The sequence below is a fragment of the Glycine max genome, chromosome 17 (assembly GCF_000004515.6).
Source record: "Glycine max cultivar Williams 82 chromosome 17, Glycine_max_v4.0, whole genome shotgun sequence".
Classification (NCBI taxonomy): Eukaryota; Viridiplantae; Streptophyta; class Magnoliopsida; order Fabales; family Fabaceae; genus Glycine; species Glycine max.
This window is the reverse complement of record NC_038253.2, coordinates 7,625,915-7,645,337: the sequence shown is the minus strand read 5'-3', so window position 1 is coordinate 7,645,337 and position 19,423 is coordinate 7,625,915. Positions and strand designations below refer to the sequence as shown.

At 33.2% G+C, this 19,423-nt stretch overlaps 2 protein-coding genes across 5 annotated transcripts; both read right to left on the bottom strand.

Moving 5' to 3' along the window:
• Positions 1-812: 812 nt before the first annotated feature.
• LOC100802706 (hemerythrin/HHE Fe-binding domain-containing E3 ligase-like) lies at positions 813-11,456 on the bottom strand. Of its 4 annotated transcripts, none has more exons than XM_006600607.4 (12): positions 11,015-11,452; positions 9,060-9,278; positions 6,989-7,183; positions 6,565-6,914; positions 6,172-6,403; positions 4,021-5,708; positions 3,068-3,286; positions 2,848-2,982; positions 1,817-2,051; positions 1,675-1,734; positions 1,146-1,217; positions 813-1,065 (listed from the first exon to the last, which is right to left on the bottom strand). In XM_006600607.4, exons 1-12 carry the CDS (start codon positions 11,294-11,296, stop codon positions 958-960), a joined length of 3,795 nt encoding a protein of 1,264 aa, XP_006600670.1. In that variant the 5' UTR covers positions 11,297-11,452; the 3' UTR covers positions 813-957. The 4 variants fall into 4 exon arrangements, with proteins under 4 accessions (XP_006600670.1, XP_003550768.1, XP_006600672.1 ...); XM_003550720.4 differs by having other exon boundaries at positions 813-1,059; positions 11,015-11,448; XM_006600609.4 differs by lacking the exon at positions 2,848-2,982 and having other exon boundaries at positions 11,015-11,456.
• A 3,198-nt stretch (positions 11,457-14,654) lies between these two features.
• LOC100802175 (protein NRT1/ PTR FAMILY 4.6) lies at positions 14,655-18,528 on the bottom strand. Its single transcript, XM_006600606.3, has 5 exons — positions 18,417-18,528; positions 18,208-18,310; positions 17,772-17,989; positions 16,542-16,982; positions 14,655-16,003 (listed from the first exon to the last, which is right to left on the bottom strand). Exons 1-5 carry the CDS (start codon positions 18,417-18,419, stop codon positions 15,020-15,022), a joined length of 1,749 nt encoding a protein of 582 aa, XP_006600669.1. The 5' UTR covers positions 18,420-18,528; the 3' UTR covers positions 14,655-15,019.
• Between the last annotated feature and the right edge of the window lie 895 nt (positions 18,529-19,423).

Here is a 19,423-nt window from a genome sequence, read left to right as displayed (position 1 = left end):
AAATTATAATTTATCTAAAATGAATGAAAGTTAGAAACTGATATTAAAAAATCTACTTTAACTAACATTTCAAAAAATATTAAAAACTAATGAGAAATTACTAAAAAAACTTATTTACCGTAAAATATTTCCTACAATCTTGTCATAATATTTCTTATTTTCTTCTTCAAAATTGAATTCGTCACTTAAAGAAATTAATTTTTTAATAAAGATTATTATCTTGTGGTGCCTTTCCTAATTCTTTGTCTTCATGTTTATACAAGTACTTGTAGTTTTAGGATCCAAAATGCTAATTTCTATTAAGTTTTTGATTAATATAGTTGGTAATGTCAACAACTTCAAAGAAATAAAAGTTATTTTTAAAATATTATCATCTCAAACATAAATATATTAATTATATTATTTATTTTAAATATGCATTTCAAAATAATATTCTTATCTTAATTTAAAATAATCTTACTTAGTTAGTCAAATTAATAATAATAATAATAATATATTATTATTATTATTATTATTATTATTATTATTATTATTATTATTATAATCTTAACTCACCTATATTCATCAGTTGTCCAGTATACCTTATAACTTCTTATTCTAGGCAAAGATAGAACAAAACCAATACAACGAATAGGAAGCTAAAATATTATGGCGTTATCCACACTCTTGCATTTAAAGAGTCAGCTGAGTACTATTAAAAACAAAGTGGGCAACAAATGTCTACGTGTAGAAAGTTGTCACGAATGGCATTTTTCACGTTTTTCAGACTGAAGATGCAATGATGATTCTAATATTTTGCAATGCAAGATCAATAAAATGCCATGGACGAGAAGATATTTTTAAATTAGAATGATTATTTTGGCACAAGCAATACAGATAAACATCAAATGTTTTACAACCTAGTGTTTAAATACAAAGAAGCAAGGAAGAAGCAACTTTATGCTCTCAATGGAAGAATCATAGAACTCTAGTGTTGTAGGAACCACAACTAGGGCATTTGTGGTAGAGCCAGTGGAAGGGGGTCTCTCCTTTCTTTTCACAATCATTACATAATAAAACCTGCAACTATTACAGGATCCATCAGAGTATGCATTTTGAAAAAACATACAACAACGCATCAGAAATAAGAAATATAGTTGACAAACCTGAGTTTGACTAGAAATCTCATCAGAAATTCTCTCTTCAGCCAACAACGCATCTAACATCCTAAAATATACCTGCAAGTCATTCTGATGGTTTAAGAGAGATGATCACTTCAAAGACAATGGTGTACTGATAACAAAATTCAAAAACCAGCTTAACCCCTCAGCTAATTCGGATAAGCAAATATAACCTTATGTAAAATGACGAGACAAGACAATGATAGAGTAATTGAAACAGAAATCATGCAAAGTGAAAAAAATTTAATGTTGCCCTGTAGAATTCCCTAGTCGCTTTTATAGATTTTAATATTGACGGCTGGTCATTAGAACTATGGCGTAACTTATGTAGTAACTAGCAACCCCTAAAGTTGTACTTTATCAGCTTTTGTAAACAATCATCAGAAGACAAGAAAGCTTCTCGTAATTCTCCAGTGCATGTAAGTAATGTGAAATTCAATGGCAAATGTGTTATCATCAGTATGAACAACATATCTTGATATAAGATACATAATAACATTAAATAATAACTGACCTGCATGTCTCCAAGTGACTTGCTACATATTGGGCAGGTATAATTAAAGCAGGTATATTCCTGAAAGTACCATCACAAATGCTACCAAAGTTGTTTCTGTATTTTCTGGATATTTGTGAAGGAAATAAATATAAGGAAGTACCTGAAAACATGTTGAGTGCATTACATGACCACATGGGAGGGCTTTTACCGGAGAGCAGGATGTGAAGATATATTCATGACAAATTGGACAGTTGTCCTCTAAATGTTTCTCCCTGCATGTATGTGTCATAAGAGAACGAGACATACAAGCATTGCAATTCATACAGTGAAAGTAGTCTACACCCAAACCCTTTCCAACTCGGCACAGGTTACAGTAAGGACAATGGTAAATTTCCCTGATGAGCATTTCAGAAGTAAGAGATTTAGATTAGCAATAATAGGCTTTGTTTAAATAATAAAAGAACTACAGTAACAATTTGAAAGTTTAGCATAGCTAGTTAAGGTGACAACTGACAAGCACGACTATTAACCTTCATGCACTTGATCATTTTCATTGAGAACTTGAAATATAGCACAGCTAGGGCCCATTATTATTATCATTATCATATTCATGAAATATTTTTTGGAAGGTAACAAAAAAACCTGTCTTCCTTTAGTAGAGAAACATTAAGATACCGTGTTTACTATGCTTAGGAGTTAGCATATAATTTAATGATGCTTTGGTGTGGTGTGTGTTGACTGTCTGTGTAGAGAGAGGTTAGCCTATCGATGCTAATGGAAATCAAAATCATTCTTATAGTTAAACCAGTTCACCAATGAATATCATTGTTACGTTTGTTGATGTCAATTTGTTAGTTATTGGCTCCTTGATTCTTAGAATGTGGGCTTGAGTCTAACTCAACCTCAAAAGCTAGTTCATAGGGTGAAGGTTGTCTCCCATTTATATATTCAATTTTGACATTATCTCTAACCAATTTGGGACTTGGGTTTTTTCCAATATTGATTGACTCTAATTATCTCTTTAACTAATTGTATTTATACCATAAATAAGATATTAGTGAGCAATCCTGGACACACTATTCTCAAAATCTAACAAACAAATGTTCTATGGGATGGGTATCTTTACAGAATCCACCGATTGAAAGTTTCTCTAAGGTAAAGTTTATAAAGACACTAATTAAGCTACATTACCTTTCATCATCAAATAATTTGCAGATCCTGCAGTAATATTTTGCCATCGATAAATTACATGAAATTGTTGAGCATGTGGCACTGATTGGTTGAATCACTAAGCACTTCATACACATCATCTTTGTAATAGATTTTCTATACATATTTTGGCAATTGGACAAAGATCAAAATAGAAGTTCTCTATTGAAAAAAACATAAATTGAACATATGGTATTCTTACCTGTCAACTGAATGATCTGATTCCTCATTATGGCAATGTATGCAGGTATGAAGTTGGTTGCAACAAGGAGCAAAAAGCTTACAGTTCCTCTTGTAGTGTTTACAACCGTAGATTAGTTTGAGAGGGTCCCTGTAAGATGGATGTTTCCCAGGAAATTCCAGTTCATCATTTTTTATATTGGCTTCTGTAGAAGAGATCTGCTGCCTAATAATCCAACGACTGAAATTACGTGGAAAGTAATGTTAAACTCTACAAGTGTGAACTTATTGCTTGAAATAAATTACTGAAAGCTGCTATGAAGCTCTCATCATATTTCGATGTATTTACTTAAGCAGGAATATACTGTCTGCTTAAATCTTTTTATGCCAAATTCCTACAAATATAAATATCAATATTCTCTCATTGTTGTTACAATATCTCACTTAAAATCCACAGGATTTCAGAATCAACTATGCAATGCATCATTTGATTCTCAAGGAGTAGAATAAGTTTAGTCCATTCCAAAAATTAATGGTCAGGAAAACCAAGCAAACTTGCATAACCCTGCCATTAGTGAATGTCAGAATTAGCTTATTTTACATGTTAAAAAAAATCTTGCAATTTAAAACTCCACATTTTTATTATAATCTTTTTAAAAAAAAGGAAAATATGCTAATCAAAACATGCACTAAAAATCTCCAAGTATAATTGCAATTAATTGTTTATCACACTAAAACTGACAAATAAAATCAACTAAGGAATACTACTAAATTGTTACTCAAAATTGGAGATGAAATGAAAGTTTAAAACAACTCTCTCAAAAGCTTAAGTTGTTAGGTGAAGGCAATGAATAGTTGGTTATAGAGGTTCTAACATGTCGTGAACCAACTCTCCCATAAGCTTCAGACGCTAAGTGAAGGCATGGTAATGGTTTTTTAACAAAAACCTCAAGAAAAATCACAAGTAAGACCAACCTCATTAGTAGGTTCTGTATTATGTATGACTTTTTCTGAGGATCCAAGCAAGAGTCACGAGACACCCTTCTTATCACCGTCTCCAAATCATCTTGACTCAATTTCAAAAGTCGGTCATAACGCCCAGACTTGTCACAAAGTTGAGAATACTTACCTTCATTGTTTACAGGATTTATGATATTTGTTACTTCATTGCAAGCATGTTTGTTATGATCATGAAATTGATTTGTGAGTTTCGAACATTGATTATTATTTTGTTCTGCATTATGAACCTTAACTTTATCATCAAAGTTGTAGTTAGACAGCACAACATTATCACCATTATGATCCTTCTGCAAAAAATTTATGCTTTTGTTGGCAGATGATTCTTCTTGTAATTCATCCAGAATTTCTTCAGATAAATATTTGGATATAATCTCCAGTGGCTCAACAGGCTGGAGAGGGGCAACATTTGACCCCTCTGTTACCTTGGTTAAACTGTACCCATCCCACCATTCACCTAACCATTCATCAAACATTGTATTTTTAGTAGCCATGGACCATAAGAACATCAAAACATGTTGTTCTTCCTGTGTTAAAGATGCCATTAGCCAAGGTATCATATCTTGCAATATCTCTGCTCTTATTCTTCCAAGCATGCATCCAATGATCCTCCCTTGCTCATGGTTTGAGAAGAATTTTCTAATTATAGGCCAAATTTCTATTTCCTCACGGTTTATGTGATCAGAAAGTGACTTATGCATTGATTTGCACATTTCTTGCAGCTTCCTGCATAAATGGTGATACCTTAGAATTCCCTTCTCCTTGACATTTGGATCAATTGTAGAAACAGAAAGATGTAACCCAGACATCTTATCAAGGATGTGAGATATTTTATTGAAGTGATCAACTTCATGTTTGTGATCAAAGGTATAAGCATGGCTAATGTTTTTAAGTTTACCCCTTGCCTCCATGGCTGGAAACACTATCTCATCTTCTGCATCACTATGGATTTGATGAAGAAAATATATGAGATGGAATCGTTTATGGAAATCCATAAGCAACTTATCATTTTTTTCTAACTGAGTTGAGCCAAGAACTAGGTACTCCAAATCTTTCTTGATAGCTTTGTGAAAGAAAAATATTAGGTCAATTGGTTTCGGATCATCAAGAAAAGAAATAGAAGAACGTTCTTCTGCATGTAATGTAGGATGCTGATGTAACTTCGCAACTGTGGAAGGAAAAAATATATGCAGATTAATTCCTGTGGAGTATGGTGTCTCATACTTGTTTACATTATTGGATCCAGAGGAGGAGGAATAGGACAAACAATTCTGGCCAGAGACTTTATGAGGCTGCTTCTCAGAATTTAAGAAAGAAAATTCATGAGCTTCCTTAATTTGTTCGGGTAAAAGAGAGCATCTTCTTTTAAACATATGTTGCAGTTCTTGTCTGAATTTTTCAATAGAGGTTTTACCTGAATAACCAATGCGGAACCACTCATGTAACAGTGATGAAAAAGCTTTACAGACAGAATTATTTCCTTTCTTTATGCAATAGAGAATGGAGCTAGACTCTTTTTCAGACAAGCGAACTGAAAACCAGGTTATAACACATCTTAGTAACCCAAGAGGCATCATATATAGGCTCAAGCTTAGAAGTCTCTCTTGCATTCCATTTCTGCAGTTCTTTCTAAAGATAGGAAATACCTGATAAAAAATAAGTAAGGATTCCAAAATGGTAAGCATTTGATATGTTAGCATGTAGAATCCCTCTCATGTAGGAAACTAATTTGTTGATAAATATGGAAGTCATAAATTGAACTTTTCTCAGAAAATAGAGATTTTTTTTTCTCACTTATTGGTCTTCTATTCACTCAAGGTAAGAAACATTTCATTCTATGAAGAACATCATATATAAATGTGTTTTCCTTTAAAAAAATCATACATTAACGTGTTTGAATAAGTGAGTAGGTTGATCTACTTGCTGCATTATTATATTGATAACACTCTTACAGTTTAGAATAGTTTCAAAAGCACAATATTAGGATATTTTATTAAACTGTTGCGTATGAGGATAAACTGAAAGGTTAAGGACCATTCCCATATATTACTAATATTTATTCCCTGACTTCCTTGGTAAAACAAACAAGTAGTGATTTAAATATAATACCTCATTTTCTTGAAAAGCAAATTGTTTGTTGACTCCTGATACAAATGATTCAAGTGTTTGGCAAAGCTTCTCTATGAATTTGCTCAAAAGTATTCCACTTTCTGAGTTATAGAATAGCAATTGTTGTATATCTTCAATGTTACTTTCACCAAGAAATTGTTCAATGGACTTGGACAACCAACCATAAGCATGTTTATTCAGTACAGGATGAAAGAATTTCTTCTGAGCATCACTGTAATAAGGAAGTTACATTAAGAAATTAGATGATTGTGAACAACAATAATAAGATTTTTAGATAGAAGAGAAGCATATGCCTTCAGGAAATTCAGCAAATAACATCAAACAAATTAGTCAGATTCCACACACCAAAAAAGAAATGGTTAGAAGCACTACCTGTAGAAGATGAGGACATCTGCAAAGAATTTTAGTTGGATAAGTATCGAGTCTAAATTCTGAAAACAGCTGGATTTTCTTAGCAGATGAAGTTCTTCCAGAATATCTTTCAAATCTTTCTTGATGGCATTATGCCAAAGATGAAGGACATTAACCTGGTTGGCTCCATCTTCTATTTCTTTGCCATTCACTTTCATTGGACTTGAAATTTCTTCGGAGTTCCTATTACAATAACTCAGCTCTAGTGATCTTTCTATATGTAGGAATCCATCAACACCTTGAAATTCTCCACTCTGAAAACAGGTCTCGGTACAGGTTTGTTTGCTGCTTCTAAGCCAAGAAACCAAAACCTTCACAATGATATCTGAATTAGTAAAAAGTAGGAAGTTTATTAAAACATATTAAATGCTAAACTGTTGCCTACCTCTTGCATTGCCTTTTCCATTGGTGCAATTTCATTTAAACACTGGGTAACTTCTGATTGTTTGTTTGCAGAAAGGAAGGATACCATCCATGGCAAAACTTCCTCCAGCAACATTATAGGAACACTACATATGAATTGCCACACAAGTGAGGCCTGTTCTTTGTTAGATAATTTCTGGATCAACAGGGGAAAAACCTGCAGCAGTGCACAAATTTATAAGTATTGCTTGTTGTCTTATTTTACCTCCCATCGTACATTTCCTTATACTAGAATGAACTTAATGGTTCGTATCTTGTTAACAGATAATTGCCATTAACAAAGCATATGAACAAGCAAATAATTGCTGCAAAACTAAATTTAACCATGCATCTAAGATAAAGGTACAACAAGCCAAATAGCAAGTTATAATTGACACCCACATGACCATTTTCATTAGTCAGATTAATGTCCATTTGACATAGGGTTTTTTCTTGCACATTCAGTAAGAAAGAATAAGTTTTTTATCCTTTTCAAAAGTCAGGGAAAACCGCACTTGACTCAATCGCTCAATTAAAAGATCTTTGCAGTTTATCCATTAGTCAGATTAAGGTTCTCTGGGCGAGGGGTTTTATTGAACACTAACATTTGGTAAAGATGGACAGGGTTTGACCCCTTTATAAATTGCACATGTCCTATAGTTGAAAACAGGGTTTTTTGCATTTTACCCTATATTTTTTGGTTGTTTTCTTTAAGTGTATTTATCAGTACAAATCAAGATTTGTTAGCATACTACTTTTATTTTTAAGTAAAGGGGTGAGCAAAGGTAACAAGGTAGGGGAGACATCCTAACAACATTGGCACCCCTACCCCTACCTCAACTATGCCGCACCACAAATATATATATATATATATATATATATATATATATATATATATATATATATAGAAAAAGGAAAAGATTAACAAGCATAGGGGGACATCAACCAAAACCCAAGAGAGAAATCCCAACACTAAGAGAGCCTGTAGTTGGGAAGGCCCAACCTCATTTCTAAAAAAGTCTTCCCTAATGAAATGACCAAGAGAATCCCACCAAACAAAATTCTGTACACTACGACCATGGAAGGCAAGTCTATCTGTACAAGTGTTGCCTTCTCTGCACATATGTAAGACATTAAAATTCATCTTTTGAGTGAGAGTTAGACATCCCAACATCTTTAGCATACTACTTTAGGTTTGTTCTTATATAGCAAATGTTATAATATTAATCAGTTATAGTTATGATAAATAAAGTTGTGCCTTGGTGACTTGTTGGTCATGGGTTCGAATCCGGAAACAGCCTCTTTGCATATGCAAGGGTAAGGCTGCGTACAACATCCCTCCCCCATACCTTCGCATAGCGAAGAGCCTCTGGGCAATGGGGTACGAAGTTTTTATAGTTATGATAAATAAATGAATAATTAGTTGTGTTGGCGGTCCTTTATTAGCTTCTTTACTTAATACATTCACTTTACAAATTAATTAGAGGGTACGTGCAATATGCAGTTTCTCTGGAATACCTTATTTCATCATCTAATAAAATACACTAGATCACTATAAAATCCTCCCATACCAACCTCAAAAGAGTACGTATTTATGCTAAACTTATAGAAGGGAATCTTTAATATAGTAAGCTTTTGCATTAATGCAGTAAAGAGATGGCAGTTAATTTATTTATTTTTTAACAAGATAAAAAATGTTGTCATACACATTCCTTAGAAGATAGCTCCTAACTTTCTATTACAGTTGATTTCAACATCATGATCTGTATCCCATAAGAAACATGGAGCCAAAGAATAAAATACATTATACAAAATAAAAAAATGTCTTATATGCAATGTTGATGTCAACAAATTAATGGAATGTGTTTAAATTGTATTTAATGAAGCATGTATTTTTCACGATAGGTTCATATTAATAGGAAATAAACCAATGCAAGCAAAACAAATTAACCACATGATTATGAATGCATTTGTGTCTGTAAAAGAAATGAGGAAAGAACATTTAATGTAACTAGAGTATATTTTCATGAATCACAATAAGTGCAAACAACCACCTGCTCTTCTTCTTTCAGCATATGTTGGTAGATGGAGGTTTGCAAGATGCCAATGCAGTACACAAGTTCTTGAAACAGCTTGGAAATATTCTCTTTAGGAACCATCAGCTCATCCAAGAAATGAAAAACAGAACCAAAAAGGCCATTCGTGCTTCTATGTTCAAGGGAATATGTACAGATTACATTTTTCACATGTGTATCCAGTGCAAGGAAGATAACCTGCCAAAAAAGTTTTGAAGTGATATTCAAAAGTGCAAACTTTGAATGGATAACAATCACCATACACATGCTCCTTGTCAGTTGTCACAGACAGAGGCATCTTAGCTCCAAACATGCACTTACAGACATGAACACAAATATTTGAAAAATGTAAAGAGAGAAAGACGACAGTATACTCCTCTTTTGAGGCATCAATGGTATTTCTCTCAGTTCATTCCATACATTTGTTAGTTTTAACTTTAAAGTGATGATTGAATAGGACTAGAATCAAGCCAAGTGTATTGTCAAGATTAGTTTTTTTTAGATCAGCAAATAAAAGATATATATTAAAAAAAGGGTACAAGGGATACCCTAAACTATTACAACCCATAGATCCATTAAAACCTACACAACATACGACCCGCCCTCTAGTTACCTTACATGTAGTATGATAATGCATATAAATTTTTAATAACCAGAGAAATACATTAGACATCTATGCCTAAGACTATGAGGCAACCCTGCCTATATATACCACAAACGAAAGGGACAGATAGTCATTTATAAGGACTTTCTCACAGCATTACTATATCACACATCCTTAACAAAAGAAACATGTCTCCATGTGAGAACCGTTTCCTGAAATAAAACTTGAAGCCCATCGTACATAACGCCTTCCGCATAATAACAAACAATAATGAACCACCTTCAATCAACCCAAGAAATTCACACCCCACCAGCCACACTCTAATCCCAAATCCAAACAAACTATCTCGGCCCACTAAATCACCATCCCGATTCATCTGATACTTCAATAATCAACAAATTTAGAAAGGTCAAGTACCCCTCAAATTCAGCCCTGATAATAACTAGATTCTACTACCACCCACTTTAATACTTTACTCCAAACACATAAAATAAAACCCAGCTAGATAGGTGTTTGAAAAAAATGGATGTTCAAATACCATAGCTCTCATCTTTATCTTTGTTTTCCTATCAAGCAATGATACTCAGACCTCCCGCCCCCCTCTCTCTCACTCTTTTAGCATTGGGTGTCCATTTATTTTCATCCTTTCTTATCACCTACCATACCTAAATTTCTCTCTCAATCTCTCTATAGGTGTCATACAGCATTGGAGTGTCCATTTGTTTTTTTTTTTCTTTCATTCTACATTGCACCATGAAAACATAAAATTCATAAAATATAAAAAAATACCAAAACCAAGGAATAAGGGGTTTAGGATATAAGAACCAAGCAGGTTAAGATACAAATAATGATGAAATTTGTAATTAAGCGACAGTTCATCAACACAAATCAGACGAAGCAGAATTAGATATGAAGTTTGAAATCATGCAACCTTGAAGTTCAAAATTCCTCAAACTAACATAAGATCACATGGCTTACAAACAAATTATAATCATCTATGCTCTTCCCTGCGTCATTTGTAATCACAAAATGGCTCAAACAATAGCATTCAATTCTTGATCCTTCCGTTATTACTTATTATTAATTACAATACAAACTAAACTACTTTCATAACTAATATCCATAGTTATTTCCTCTGATTTACTTAGGGTCTGTTTAAAGAAAAATGAATTGAGATGAAAAGAGGTGAAATATTTGAATTAAAGTAAAGTGTAGTGGTGTGAGACCCACACCAAGTTTTGAAACTTTCATTTCAAATGGATGAAGTGTAATTAAACCAAACACTACCTAGCAACCAAATAAACAGAGCGTAGATATAACTGAAACTGACCTCGTCTTCCGCAGCACAATGATACTTATGAGCTAGTTTGAGGAACTGAAACCTACGTTGAAGCTGAAGAACTATTTGTCGGCAACGGCGCGGCTCGTCCTCCAACGACGACGCCGTTTCCGCCAAGCGACGAAGGTGATCGAGTTCGGAGCGAAAAGCCTTGTGGAAGCAAACGAACAAGAGTATAGGAGCATCGACGAGTGGAACTCGCAACAACGGAGTGTCTTCCTCATCGTTCTCCCCCTCCTCTTTATCGGACAGGGAAGGATCGCCGTCGTCCATGCACGGCGGAGGTTCCGGCAGCAGCCACCATCAACAGCGAAGGAGATCGAAGGGAGGTTCCGCTTAGAGAGTGGCATGGAATTTATCTCTCGCTGCTGAAAATTTTTTATGCGAAAAAATAAGAAAATGAAATAAAAAAAAAAAGGGGGTTTGATACTGACAAGCGGAAAAGGACCTCGTAACTAACGGCCGAGAGCGTTTAGCGTCTTGGCGCTTGCTGTATATGATATCATATAAAGACGGGGGTGGCATGAAGAGTGCCTGTTATGGACTTTAATAATTGCCGCGTGAAAGAGACGCGCCAATTGAATAATGCGCTTGGCGCGCTGGGAATGCCTTTGAATAATAGCTTTTTTCTATGTTTTTGGAAGAATTCATGATTAGTATAATATACAACTTAGTCATCTCGGCCATCTCAACGTGATCATTTTACAAATTTATTAACAAGCTTAAATAAATTATGCCCCCAAAAAAGAAATTAATAAATGATAAATGAAAGATTTTAGCTCTTGGATAGGCAGTTAGTTAATTATAAGTTATAACTAGTAAGTCGTAACTAGATTTTAAATCCTGCAAGTAAGGCATAGGATTGATGGTACAAGATATATAGTATTTACATGCGAGTGATGATTTATTTAGTGGAAGAGAATTTGTGTTTAATTTTTTGTGTATAATTTATTTTTAAATTATTGATAGTCATACGCCATGAATAAAATTAATTTTAAATACAATAATACGAGAGATATATCTAGCATAGGATAAAAAATTAAAATCTTACACGGTTTATATGTATATATATATTTATATGTATATATATATATATATATATATATATATATATATAATTTTAAAAAAATTTATAAAAAAAGTATGTATAAAATAAAATTAATTTTTAAAATATTTAGTTGTATATTAAGTATAATTACATTAAAATTAAGAAAAATCATTAATTATAATTTTAATTGAAAATGTTTAGACACCTGAAATTAACATATTATGCAATTTTAGATAGGTATATTTGACATATGATTTGTTTATATTATCTGTCTATAAAATATAAAATATTCATTAAATATATTAAGATTATGTGTAATTACACTAACAAAGATTATTACATATTTCGTTGTACATTGCATTCTTACACATTGCATGGGAGATCAGGCTCAAGCATACGTACAAAGAAGTGAACCAGTGTGCTGAGTGGCTTACCAGACAAAGATTCGTCTCGAATCATCATTTATAGATTTGGAGCTTGTGTCCTAGTCCACTTCTTTATGCTTCTTTTGCTGACAAATTCGGCATTTCTACCCTTTGTCAGTAGCTTTTTTTTGTACTTTTATGTTCTTTCCTATGTACAATTTTTTTTTATCATTTGTGTCTCATCCCAAATTATGAGATATATTTGGATTATTAGTTGAGCAGGATGAGTGTTATGTTTGATTGAGTAAGTGTTGGCTTCAAAATCTACAATGAGTTTATTTACCTCTAGGGAATAATAGTGATATAATAATTGTATTAAATTTTCAAAAAATTTAAATATAATAAATATGAATATATTTGTTAACTTACACTTTTAATCTTTTATATTTTCATTTAGATTCAGTTTTATCCTTTATATTTTATAAAAATCAATTTAGTCACTAATCTTTTAAATTTGATTCAATTTGATCCTTCCCTTCATTTGAAATCTGTTTTGGGGGTTGATTTTCCAAAAAATATTATTTGTTATTTTCATTCTTTTTTATCATTTTTTTAAAAGCAAGGCTATCCCTTAAGAATGTAATTCAATTCAAATAAGAATTATTTTGATCAACTCCAGCCAGCCCGAGCCAAATAAACGAAACCTAAAATAAATTTTAAAAGATTTTTTTTTATTTTAAACGTGTTGGACCTTTTTATTGATTTATGTGTCATTTTATCAACATACGAGTTTTTTTACTTTATAAGTACTAATAAGAAATATTTTTTTGCTAATGAACCTAAAACATAAGCTTTAATTACTTTGTCCTAGAGCCAACTCTTTGAACAACAAAACTCTTTTTCTTCTTCTTCCGAGTATTTAACAAAGTAACACATTTCAGCAACATTTGTATAGTTTTGTATTGCTGGTGTTGTTAGTCCTTTTGTGGAAGCTGACGCTGTGGGCAACTTGTTTCCTATGCCTTAGCTTTCTTTCTCTGTTTTTCTTTTGTATTTTCATACTCATAAAAAAACTCAACTACATATTTGAAACTCAAGATTTAATTAAACTGAAATAATTTTATGTGAATTGATGATTCACAGTTGAAGTTAAGAATCTAAATCTAATAGAAGAACTTTAAGTATTACTCAAACAACTCATAAATTCAGAATTGCTTTAAGATCAAATGTGATCTCAAATTAAAGATAAAAGGCTAAAAGTTTTAAGTTTACATGGAATGTGTAATAAATGAAAAATGAAATCCATGCCATCACTCTCATGCTTTTATTTTCGTACTCAGTCCATGAAGTTTAATTATGTATCACACGTTCGCGGTGATATCGCATTCCTTGAGCATCATTCTCATTCTTTTGAAATATCTTTCACGAAATAAATAGTTACAAACTGAAAAATCTAAATATCACAAATTTTATGAAAAGTGATATTGTGCATCATACGTGCATGACTTCCACATGGTGATCAGCTACACATCTCTTGTTGATGTTATATATCATTTTGGATTTTAATTTTATTTAAAAAATATTTGAATATATATATATATATATATATATATATATATATATATATGGGAAATGCTAATATTTAACCTAGTTGGAGTGCATTAACATTTAATGTAAAAAAAATTAATTGGACTATAAAATTATTGGTTGTTTTGTTTTTCAAAATTTAATTTAAGGATATATATTATGATATTTTATCATTTAATTTAAAAATAAAAAAAATCATTTTTTCTTTCTCCTATGTATTTTCCAGGATTCTCTTTTATATAGAGAGAGAGATTTTTTTTAAGTTAAATAATAAAGTACGATAATGTCTTTGGGTTAATTTTTGAAAAGAAAAATATTTAATGATTTTTTAGTCTAAATTTTTTGTATTAAATAGTAAATTACTAATGCACATCAATTAGGATGGATATTAAAAATTTTTTATATTTATATATATATATATAATAAACATTTTTATATTTATATGTTTTTCTTTTTTCATTTCATCATTTTTTTTTAGGAAAATGTTAAATTTACATTAGTTATATTACTCCATTTACATCATCATTAGATATCGAAATATAGCGATTATACTTTAATATTGAAAATCCAAAAGAAGAATTTAAGATTTAGGATCATGAAATTTGATTTTATCATCATATTCATAATGGGCAATATATGGATTACTTTAAAATTACAACTAGGTATACACTGCACCAAGTAATAGTACTACTAGAGTGGAATTAATATATAGTTGCACCAATATTGGTCTATGCACGTAGCTCATGGACATGTTATAGGTAAACGAGGATGGAGTAGGTAGGGGTCACTCTATCTCACTTATCATTTCATTATTAGTACCAATCACAAACTATGATTAAAATCTATTTGGATATAATAGTTAGAAGTATTTTTAAGAGTTTTTCTACTAAAAATATAAATAAAAATTCAACAGAAAAATTCTTAAAAATACTTTTAGCATTATATCCAAACACGCATTAAGTATATATGTACGTAGGTTTGTACGTTCTAGCTAGTTTATCCAGGCTTAGTTGAACATCTGTATTTGTAGGAATTAGCCCAGAAGAGAAAATGAACGAAGTTGAGTCCACTGAGCGCACACATCAACCAGTAAAACCTCTCGAGGTGATAATGGTTCAAGTTGGCACCCAAGAGCCATGGCGTGTGTGATCCAAAAGCACCAGTGACCTTATTGATGGTGGACACAAGAACAGTGCTGAGGAAGTACCCCATGGCCAGTGAGGCCCATGAGAGTGCTGTGGCCAAAGACCTCATGCTCCATGGTGCCTCTGTGAAGAAGAACTCCATCATGCCGGCCAAAGTGAATAGATCAGCGGAACCAAGAAAGATATATTGCAATGCCACCCAAAGGAATGTTATGGGGAGTGGTACTTTGGGTGAGTCCAACAAACCAAACTTTGTAGCAGTTTTCTTTCTCTTAGTTTCCACCAATGCTGCCACAGCCATTGCCACGATGGAGAGGAAAAGGCCTGTCCCTATTCTTTGTAGGTGTGTGATTCCCATTTCAGTTTTGGTTGCTTTTCTTGCAAATGGGACAATGATGTGGTTGTAGAGTGGTGCAAGGATCATGATGAAGAGGACAGGGAACACAGGCAGAGAAGCTGGTGGGACCTTGAAGGAACCAAGCATGGTGTTCATAGTGGCTGACTGTTGAACTGAGAAGGTAGATAGCTGAGCTAGGCAACAGTTTAGCATTATGGTGGACATGAATATGGGAAGAATCCTTGCCACAATCTTCACCTCTTCCACTTCCTTTACTGTGCACTCTAACATTGGGTGAACTGCTGGTTCCATCACTGCTTTGTTGAGGAATTTAAGGTTGTCGGTTAGAGTTTGGCCTGGAACAACCTCTTTTCTAGTCTTACTTTGTTCCTCTCCATCTTTCCTTTCAGTTGCATGAGATGGACCTGTAGTCATGCTTATGACAGCATTGCTTGAATTCTTGGCTTTGCAGTTGTTGCAAATTGCTGCAACAAGAACCTTCAGCACAGCAAATTCAAAATTTCTTTAGCATTTTATTTTACTAGTCAACTCCCCATATTTTTTAGTAGTTGTTACTTAATTGTTTAAACGATTCAGAGTATGTTTGGAAATCCATTACAAAATTACGTTAGAGACAAAAGTCATTCTGCTAACAGGACCCTAACTTTTGCTTTCATTTCACTTTTATCCATCCATTGAATTTGTATTGGAATGCATGCTACTACGTTTACAACTGCAAACCGAACAGGCACTCGTTTGGTTCCTATACTTAATTTTCATTTTAAGTTTTAGTTCCTACACAGCAAAAATAGTAAGTTTTATAATTAGCTCCTAAACATTTTTTTTGTAGCAGTTTATCACCTCGTAAGAAAGTTTCTATAGTGATTCTATACCGCCAGAAATTAAGACCAAGACTTAACTTTTATGCATGCTTAATTAGGAATTAAAAATTACAGTTTTCTTGTGAGTAGGAACTAAAACTTAAAAAAGAGACAAGTATAAGGAGCAAATGAATACTTATTTTAATTAAGTATACCTTGAACATGGATGTGATGGGGCTTCCTGCTGGAATCTTGGTCCTGTACTTGTGAGAGCCAAGAAGAAAAACTGGAATGGAGAGAAGTATTGATGCAGTTGAGACCACTAAACCCCACTTCCATCCCTTGTTGTCTTCAATCCATACCACAAAAGTTACTGCAATTAATGCTCCACAAGACAGGCTGAAAACAAAGTAATTGAAAAATGAAGATCTCTGCTTCCTTCCCTCTGGAGTGTTCTCATCAAACTGCTCAGCTCCATGAGGAGGAAGAGAACCTTTTATACCTCCAACGCCCAGAGCCACTAGATAGAGGCCTGCAAACAGCATAACTGCGTCCCCACCATGGATTTTATCGCATGGACTGTCGGTGTTTCCAATTACGCAGTTTGGTGGTTTCAGTGATGGCTTGTGAGCTTGTATTGTGAGCATTAATAAACCCTGATGTTTCCATCAAGTAGTTTCACGTTTAAAATATATATCTGTAATTATAATCTTGATAACTGCAGCAGGAAAATGCCTCTATTTGATCTTCAATTATTTGTGAAAAGTTAGCATATTTGATCTATTCATGGCATGCTTATTCTTTGGTGAAGTTGCTATTTTGACGTTTGATAAATCATTCATATGATATGATGAAACTATTTTGAAAATTGGTTCAATTTGAGGTTCATTTGTTTTACTGTTTTATACTGAGGAATAGTGGTATGCTAACTCAAAGAACCTGGGTTAATTATGTCATGGTTAAGCATGATTGAACCTTGCTTCCAGTTTTGTGACCGGCATCTAATCGCAATAAATAATGATCATGCTTCTTTTGTCTTTCTTTCTCTTCTGTTATTTTAATTTTTGAGTTGGTTGAGGATGGAAAAAGGGCCCCATCATGTGGGGATACTTGTACTGTAGTACATAAGTGAAAGTCTATCAAAATCTTGACCATGTGGTTTGTCTCATGACCGTAATCAATATTATCATTGATTACCGTGGAGATTCCTCTCTTCTTGGGTAATTATCTACCTAGAAGTACAATCTATAGGTGGTAAAAGGTTTTTCACCCTAAATTTAGCTTCTCTTTTTCTTTTTTCACTTTTTATTATTGACACGTGAGTGTTAATTCAAACACTTATTCCGAATAATTTGGAAGTTTTGAAGCTTTTTTCCTGCAAAGCTAGTGTACTAACTTTGACACTAAAAGGGAAAGATAGAAGCTTAATTATGATGGTAACTTACCATGAATTCTATCACAGCACTTATGAGATAGATGGAGTAAGTGGTGATAAACGCATCAGCTAGAAATCCACCAAGAATGGCAAGGAGGAAGGCTGTTCCCATGAAGTCAGTGACAATGTTGGCAGAGGTGGATGGTGAAAAGTGCATAAACTTGGACAGATATAAAACAAGGTTGCTTGCATTGGCAAGAAATGCTAGGTTCTCCAATACCTCCGCGGCTGTGGTTAATTTGCCATGTGGGAAAAATTAGGAAACATGTTATGCATGCATACCAAAAACAATATAGCAATTTTGTGAAAGAGAAAAAAATATAGTTAAAAGAATTATATATATGTAGCTAAAAGATTTATTGGTTTCCAATTACGTACCTATATATCATAACATTGTGACCAACAACTCAAGAGAAACAAGAAAAGTGTGGTCAGACAGTACTTACCCAAAACAAAGGAAGCAGCAAGCATGCCACCATGATGTCCTTTTATGGCTGGCTTGTTCCTCCAATCTACGTACCCTTCCCATACCTGCACCTGTGCTTCTTCCTATAACAGTTTTCTCAGTGATGTTAAAACCAACTAATGAAAGTAGAGCTATACTAATTTAAAACTAAGATAAAGAATAGTGGAAATATGAAGTAAAGTTTTATACCATGTCTAAGTTTTGTTATATTCTATATTTATCCTATTCTTCAATATGGTTATGTAGGAGGGATTTGGGATGCTGCAGGTGGCAGAATACTTGATCAAGAACACTTTGTATAATGTGGGAAGAGGTGAACATAATCGCATTTATAGCGGGAGAAATGTAATTTCTGGTAGAAAAGGAAAGGTCTAGAAAATATGAAAGCAACCATTCATTCTCCTGATTCCTTTCACCTTGCATTAATGTTGATGTTGACGGTTTCTACCGTTACCTCTGTCCTTCTTCGTTTCCTTTCATTTCTATGCTGGGAAAGAAGGCTTCTCTTTAAAAGTAGTAAAACCAAATATATATGTCTGATTAAAAGTAGTAAATTAATAACCAACCTTTCCACTAATATTGTTTTGTATGTCTTGGATACGTAATAGTATTAAATACTCGGGGGGAGAGTTTGTCACTCAAGACTGGAACAGGATTAGGATACTTGTGGTTTATAAAAAAAAAAAATAAAAAAAAATATTGTTTTGAATGTTCTCATTTCATCTATGTTTCCTGTCTAATTAATTAGTTAATGGCTTATTGAAAAGATAAGGTTACAACATAAATGGAAATGCTAATGATGGCAATCAATCCAACTCGATTAAAAAATTGAAACCGGAGGTGTTGGTAATTGCATGAACAAACCATGCAGAGTGTGTTGAAACTGTCATCATATATTTTTAGCTTGGTATGGACAATAGGGCTTCGCAAGCTGAGACAAAATTTAGATTAACAAGTGGACAACACTATTGACAAAAGGTCATAGTTGCATGATGGTGAGCGTGAAGGTAAAGTTAGGGAGAAGCTTTCCAAAAGCATGTCCCACCCCACCCCCTCATACTCCTAGAAGCACCCATGATTCGTCCACATAGTGATTATTAGTCCACCGTGTTTTTATGCTAATCTCAGGTCTATTAACGCTGACCGTCCGATAAAGATCAGACTTTAACTCATATATCAGATATGAATCGTCTGAT